A 7,500-nucleotide genomic window follows, 5' to 3' on the forward strand; every position below is an offset into this window, starting at 1 on the left:
TGTTTTTCACCTCCTCCAGAGCCTGCTGCTCCGCCAGCAGCTCCTGAAGGACACGTTTCAGCTCTGCACAAACACAACTGTGTCAGTCAAACGTCCCCAGTCTGTCTCCTGAGTGAGGACGCTACACTAATCTCTAATGTTGTATTGTCTTCTTGTAAATTAATAAATGATTTAGCCTCTAAAGACAAACAGCCTGAAAATATTTCTGTTTTTTAACATTTGGAATGCAGGATTTTGAAGATGAGGAAATATTTTTACATTGTAGTAAAGAGAGGAGACTTTATTTAACCCCGCCTCCTCCAGATGTGTGTATAGCCCCGCCTCCTCCAGGTGTGTGTATAGCCCCGCCCCCTCCAGGTGTGTGTTTAGCCCCGCCTCCTCCAGATGTGTGTATAGCCCCGCCTCCTCCAGGTGTGTGTTTAGCCCCGCCCCCTCCAGGTGTGTGTTTAGCCCCGCCTCCTCCAGGTGTGTGTTTAGCCCCGCCCCCTCTAGGTGTGTGTTTAGCCCCGCCTCCTCCAGGTGTGTGTTTAGCCCCGCCCCCTCTAGGTGTGTGTTTAGCCCCGCCTCCTCCAGGTGTGAGTTTAGCCCCACCCCCTCCAGGTGTGTGTGTGCTCACCTGCTCTGTGTGTGCTGAGCTCAGACTGCAGTGTGACCAGTTTCTGCTCCTCCTCCTTCTTCTTACTCAGCAGCACCTCCTGCTGCTCCCACAGCTCCTACACACACACACACACACACACGCACACGCACACGCACAGACACGCACAGACACACACACACGCACAGACACACACACACGCACACGTTTTTATACACAGATTGAGAAAGTGTAGAATAACTCATATAATAAAGGATGGAGGACTGTCTCACCTTGACGGTGTTGTGCAGACGCTGCTCCTCCTCTCTGACCTCCTTCAGTGTGTTCAGAGCAGAGTGATGCTCCTCCTTCATCCTCTGCTCCTCCTTCATCCTCTGCTCCTCCTTCATCCTCTGCTCCTCCTTCATCCTCTGCTCCTCCTTCATCCTCTGCTCCTCCTTCATCCTCTGCTCCTCCTGCTCCTGCTGCTCCACCTGCAGTCATGAACACAGCTGACTCAGTCTCTCCGTCAGAACATGAAAAACTAATGACTTATTTATCTCTCCATATAAAATATGTCAGAAATTAAAACACATATTCTTCTTGTTGTTCTGTTTGTTGCAGCTGACAGAACATCAGTGATGTTACCTGACTGGTTACTGAGTCCAGACGTCTCTGAGCCTGCTGACAGTCCCACTGCAAGAGAACCAGTCTACACACACACACACACACACACACACACACACACACACACACACACACACACACACACACACACACACACACACACACACACACACACACACACACACACACACACACACACACACACACACACACACACACACACACACACACACACACACACACAGGTTAATGAGTGTGTACTAACCCAGCGGTGTTGTGATGATATGTATGAAACCTGAGAGCAGAATAAAAACTCTTTTTGCTCTGAAATGAATCATTTGTACATGTTTACTGTGAACGTCTCAGTTACTGGTCCTGGTGGTGTGTGTGTGTGTGTGTGTGTGTGTGTGTGGAGTGAGGCTGACACTGATAACACCGAGCCTCAGACCTCACTAGTTATTACTCTACCTGTCTGCAGCTGACTGCATGTCTCTGCTCAGCTGCTGGAACTTCTCCTCTCTGCTCCTCAGCTCCTCCTCCAGCTCCTTCAGAGTCTCCTCCTCCAGCTGCCTCCTCCTCCTCAGCTCCTCCTCCACCTCCTGCAGCTCTCTGATACATCAGGTTATACAGTGAAGCACACTGGAGGTCAGAGGTCAACCTGGGACACTTCCAGTACTGTAGACACTGAGTACATTTATTACATACAGTTTGAGGTACTTGTACTTTTCATCTGGTACTAATTTATACTCTAGCTCCACCTCCAGCAGCATCTAATGATGTCATCATAATGATGTCATCATAATGATGTCATATATAATAATATATGAGTCAGAGGGACCACACCACTACTGCATACTACATCACTATAATACTGCAGTACTTTTACTGTAATACTGCATACTACATCACTATAATACTGCAGTACTTTTACTGTAATACTGCATACTACATCACTATAATACTGCAGTACTTTTACTGTAATACTGCATACTACATCACTATAATACTGCAGTACTTTAGTCATAGTAAAGGAGTACTTCTACCTGATGTGCTGTGTGGCCTCCAGCAGACAGGTGGCGCTGTCCTCAGCTCTGCGCTGCAGTGAGTCTGCCTCCTTCTGAGCCTGAAGATGAACCGAGCAGCAAGATATGAACTCTGGGTTAAAATGTGTGTGTGTGTGTGTGTGTGTGTGTGTGTGTGTGTGTGTGTGTGTGTGTGTGTGTGTGTGTGTGTGTGTGTACACCTGGTCTCTGGTGGTGTGTGTGTGTGTGTGTGTGTGTGTGTGTGTGTGTGTGTGTGTACCTGGTCTCTGGTGGTGTGTGTGTGTGTGTACCTGGTCTCTGGTGGTGTGTGTGTGTGTGTACCTGGTCTCTGGTGGTGTGTGTGTGTGTTGTGTGTGTGTGTGTACCTGGTCTCTGGTGGTGTGTGTGTGTGTGTGTGTGTGTGTGTGTGTGTGTGTGTGTGTGTGTACCTGGTCTCTGGTGGTGTGTGTGTGTGTTGTGTGTGTGTGTGTACCTGGTCTCTGCTGGTGTGTGTGTGTGTGTGTGTGTGTGTACCTGGTCTCTGGTGGTGTGTATGCAGCTCTGAGCCTCCAGCAGCAGTCTGTCAGCCTCACGGAGTTCAGCTCGTCTCTTCATCAGAGTTTTCTCTACACACTTTACTTCATCACACACCAACTTCACACTCCTGTACACACACACACACACACACACACACACACACACACACACACACACACACACACACACACACACACACACACACACACACACACACACACACACAGACAATATTAATATATTATTATTATGTATTTTAACGTGTATCACACAATCACAACATGATGTATACTAAAACCTGCAGAGGAAACTCTGCTTTAGTGTGTGTGTGTGTGTGTGTGTGTGTGTGTGTGTGTGTGTGTGTGTGTGTGTGTGTTACCTGTGTCGTCTCAGTGTGTGTCGTAGTTGTTTGGTTTCCAGTCGTAGTTTCTTCTTCTCTTCCTCCAGTCTCTCTGCCTCTTTGAGTCTCTCATACTCACACACACACACGCCTCCCTGCTGGCACACACACACACATACACATACACACACACACACACACACGTCATCATTATATATATATATATATATGTCCTCACGTGCACCATGTGTGTACAGAAAGCACAGACACTGACCTTGTGTGTAGTGTTACAGTGCAGTGCAGCGCCCCCTGCAGGAGGACTGTAGACCACAGCAGCAGGTGAACCACAGAGCAGCCAGGCAGGTCCAACCAGGGGAGTGAGTGTGTCAGTGAGCCCAACAGAGTCACCTGCTGCTGGGGCAGGAGGAGGAGGAGGAGTCCCTCCTCTGGAGCTCTGCTCAGTATCACTGCCTCCTCCACTGTCCCTCCATCCTGCTGGAGGAGACACGTTAGAGCCAGCTGTGTGTGTGTGTGTGTGTGTGTGTGTGTGTGTGTGTGTGTGTGTGTGTATGTATGTATGTGTGTGTGTGTGTGTGTGTGTGTGTGTGTGTGTGTACCTGTGTCAGAGCTGGTGTGTGTTGGGGGGATATAGACCCAGTATCCGCCGCCTGCAGGAGGTTTATTCTGTTGTCGGCCGCCTTCAGGAGAACTGAGGTACTGCAGCCCCAAACCAGAGTCCTGCGTCCCCTGAGAGCCCAAACCAGGAGCCTGAGAGAGGAACAGCAGAGAGCCAGAGTCAGAACGCTGCTCTGACCTCACTGAGCTGTTACTGAGAGAGACTCTGCTTCATCCTGCTGCTCTAATAATCTGCTGATTATTCATTTACATCAGTTACTGCTGTAAGAGAGAGAAGAAGAAGCCTCACACTGTGTCCAGGAGGGACGAAGCACCACCGGCCTCCATCTCTGCTCCTGGTCCTGCTCCTGGTCCTGCTCCTGGTTCTGGTTCTGCTCCTGGTTCTGCTGCTGGTTCTGCTGCTGGTTCTGCTCCTGCTCCTGGTTCTGCCCCTGCTCCTGCTGCTGGTCTGGTCCAGCTGCTGTCTAAGTCTGTGTGCATGTTGCCGAGCTTCAGCCAGCTCTGCTCTCAAATGTTCCACTGTGTGTGTGTGTTGGTCCTGCAGAGTGTGTGTGTGTTGGTCCTGCAGAGTGTGTGTGTGTTGGTCCTGCAGAGTGTGTGTGTGTTGGTCCTGCAGAGTGTGTGTGTGTTCAGTTTGGCGAAAGCTGCTGTCGTGCTCGTCCACAGATTTCTGAAAAATCAATCAATCAATCTTTATTTGTATATCGCCAAATCACAACAAAGTCATCTCAAGTCTCTTTGCACAAAGAGACCCAACATTCCCACACGAGCAAAAATATTTACTACAGAGAGATTTAACTTCCAGTGTGTGTGTCTCCAGGCGGATCTCCCACCCCAAGAAGGGTGGATACTCTGAGCTGCTGTTTGGACCGATCCGTCCCCCCACCCGAAGGCAGAGGGAGACCACCCTCTCGTCTACCGGGGTAAACTCCAACATACAGGCACCAAGCCGGGGGGCAATAAGTATTGCCTCCCCTGCCCGGCACCTCTCACCAGTGGCAACTCCAGAGTGGAAGAGAGTCCAACCCCTCTGGAGGAGACTGGTTCCAGAGCCCTTGCTGTGCGTCGAGGTGAGGCCGACTATATCTAGCCGGAACTTCTCAACCACGCCCGTCCCACCGGTAGGAGACCCCGGGGAAGACCCAGGACACGCTGGAGAGACTATGTCTCTCGGCTGGCCTGGGAACGCCTCGGGATCCCCCGGGAAGAGCTGGACGAAGTGGCTGGGGAGAGGGAAGTCTGGGCTCCCTGCTTAGGCTGCTGCCCCCGAGACCCGACCAGGATAAGAGGAAGAAGACGCAACGGAACAGAACGTGTGTGTATGTGTGTATATGTGTGTGTGTGTGTATATGTGTGTGTGTACCTGTGCGTGCAGCAGCTCCACAGTGAGGTTCAGAGCTCTCAGCTGTTCGGACGTTGATCTCAGCTGTTCACTCGTCAGCTGATCGGAGTCACACATGAACCTGCTGAGCTGCCGTAGTTTCCTGTTGAGGCGTCTGAGGCTGGCCTGGTGACCATCGCTCTGTGAACGAAGCTGAACGACACGAAAATGACAGGATTTTATTTTCTAACACCAAATCTAATAAATAATAATCACATGAGTGAAGATGTGAATCTGACCTGCAGCAGCAGAGTGTCTCTGTGCTGCTGGACGTCCTGCAGCTGCTGTCTGCTCTGCTGCAGCTCCGCCTCCTGCTCCACAAAATAACACATTATTATTTTATATTGTATTATGTTATATTATATTGTACTGTATTATGTTTTTTACTTTTATGCACCACACCAGGACTGATTCATAGTGTAAACCTACTTTGTAATAAACCTGACCTCTTCCTTCACTGTGTTCACTTTGTATCTGTGTTTGAATGTTTCAGTGGATTTTACTGTTTTAATTATATTTATTTTAACCTGATTATTCAATAATATATCATTTCATCTGCTCTGCTCTGTTCTCTCATACTGACCAGTTCATGTTGGATGTGTCTGTTTGTGCTCTGACATCTCTGCAGTTTATCTCGGAGTCTCTGCAGCTCCCCATCCTGCTCCCTGTTGCGGGTCTCCTGGTCCTGGTCCTGGACCAGACGGGCCTGCAGTCTGTGAATCTGCTTCCTGCTGGTCCTGGTCTGCTGGACAGTCCTGTAGAGCTGCTCCTCCTCCAGCTGCTCCTCCTCCAGCTGCTGCTCCTCCTCCAGCTGCTGCTCCTCCTCCAGCTGCTCCTCCTCCAGCTGCTGCTCCTCCTCCAGCTGCTGCTCCACTCTGCTGCTGGATGTAAATACAGAGAATAACATATTTTATTGATAATGTTATAATAATGTATTAATGAAGTCTCTGCAGGAGACAGAAGTACAGGACTGACTCTGCTCTGCTCCTGTCCTCCAGCTGCTCCTCCTCCAGCTGCTCCTCCTCCAGCTGCTCCTCCTCCAGCTGCTCCTCCTCCAGCTGCTCCTCCTCCAGCTGCTCCAGCCGGGTCCTGGTTTCTTTAAACTGGATTCTGGTCTGGTGTAACTGGTCTTCTGTCTGGTCCAGTTGGGTCTGAAGTTTGTGAACAAGCTGCTGGAGAGATGATTTGTCATCCTACACACACACACACACACACACACACACACACACACACACACACACACACACACACACACACACAGACACACAGACACACACAGAGACACACACACACAAACACACAATGATGATTTGAGATGAACTGTTTGATTTCTGCGTAAAAACAGGATCGATTACCTGCAGCGATCAATACTGAGTCCACATGTTCATTCAGTTACACGTGTGTTGGTGTGTTGGTGTGTGTGTGTGTGTGTGTGTGTTGGTGTGTGTGTTGGTGTGTGTGTTGGTGTGTGTGTGTGTGTGTGTGTGTGTGTGTGTTGGTGTGTGTTGGTGTGTGTGTGTGTACTGACCTGCAGTGTGTCGATGGTGGACTGGAGCTGAGACTCTGTGATCTCTCTGGTCTGTTTCTCTTTGTCTACGGCGGCCTGCAGAGCATCATGCTCCACCTACGCACACACACACACACACACACACACACACACACACACACACACACACAGTGTAATATAATAAATATATAATATTCTCCTCTAATATCTCTGATGGATTTACATCAGGAGAAACGTGTTGGCTGCTTGGGGACGTCTGTGTGAATAAACTCTGCCGCTCAGACACTGAAGGGTAAAAATGAACGTTACCTTTCCCAGAGTGAGCTGCTGGGTTAACTCCTCCCTCAGCTGATGGAGCTCCACCTGTCTGTCTCTCAGAACCTCAACCTCCATCTGCAACACAGACAGCTCCTCCTGCTGCAGGGACATGTCCTGTAGAGAGAGAGAGAAAGAGACACAGAGACAGAGAGAGACACACGGAGACAGAGAGAGAGAGAGAGACTCAGTCAGCTGTATAAATCAGTCATATATCAAACTGAAACCTGTCTTCAGTCACCTGTGTGTGTGTCCTGGCCGTGTCCTGCAGCTGTGTGCAGTGTCTCTGTGTGTCCTGCAGGTGGAGCTGCAGACTCTGGTTCTCAGCCTGCAGACTGTGAACCTGCAGCTCAGCTCGATCAGCCTGAAACACACAAAACTCCACCGATCACTGTCAGCTTCACAGGTCTGAGACACACCTGAACAAAGACTGACACAAGGAGGAGTAAAGCATCTAACTAACAGGCAGTGTTGCATTTAGTATCCGACGTCATAACAGCATGAACAGAAAAGATAAACTACAAAAAGCAGAACATGTTTAGACTGTGAGTACCTGCTCTC

The 7,500-nt window shown here is 49.6% G+C and overlaps 1 protein-coding gene across 3 annotated transcripts in view; it reads right to left on the reverse strand.

Annotated features, from left to right (window-relative positions):
• Nucleotides 1-7,500, reverse strand: part of cntrl (centriolin) — a 13,852-nt gene that overhangs the window by 4,408 nt on the left and 1,944 nt on the right. Inside the window, exons 3-21 of one of the 3 annotated variants that reach the window (XM_053325392.1) lie at nt 7,493-7,500; nt 7,181-7,303; nt 6,934-7,056; nt 6,646-6,741; nt 6,093-6,310; nt 5,701-5,998; nt 5,357-5,428; nt 5,100-5,270; nt 4,026-4,406; nt 3,718-3,868; nt 3,369-3,592; nt 3,140-3,258; nt 2,758-2,887; nt 2,245-2,324; nt 1,670-1,810; nt 1,223-1,286; nt 868-1,059; nt 617-713; nt 1-63 (exon numbers count right to left, since the gene is read on the reverse strand). The exon at nt 1-63 is cut by the window's left edge and continues 365 nt beyond it; the exon at nt 7,493-7,500 is cut by the window's right edge and continues 81 nt beyond it. In XM_053325392.1, the coding sequence (XP_053181367.1) occupies nt 1-63; nt 617-713; nt 868-1,059; nt 1,223-1,286; nt 1,670-1,810; nt 2,245-2,324; nt 2,758-2,887; nt 3,140-3,258; nt 3,369-3,592; nt 3,718-3,868; nt 4,026-4,406; nt 5,100-5,270; nt 5,357-5,428; nt 5,701-5,998; nt 6,093-6,310; nt 6,646-6,741; nt 6,934-7,056; nt 7,181-7,303; nt 7,493-7,500 (2,751 nt within the window). Of the gene's footprint in view, nt 64-616; nt 714-867; nt 1,060-1,222; nt 1,287-1,669; nt 1,811-2,244; nt 2,325-2,757; nt 2,888-3,139; nt 3,259-3,368; nt 3,596-3,717; nt 3,869-4,025; nt 4,407-5,099; nt 5,271-5,356; nt 5,429-5,700; nt 5,999-6,092; nt 6,311-6,645; nt 6,742-6,933; nt 7,057-7,180; nt 7,304-7,492 lie in introns of all 3 variants that reach the window. The other 2 variants (XM_053325395.1, XM_053325393.1) reach the window with 2 other exon arrangements.

Source organism: Scomber japonicus, chromosome 9, assembly GCF_027409825.1.
Source record: "Scomber japonicus isolate fScoJap1 chromosome 9, fScoJap1.pri, whole genome shotgun sequence".
Lineage (NCBI taxonomy): Eukaryota > Metazoa > Chordata > Actinopteri > Scombriformes > Scombridae > Scomber > Scomber japonicus.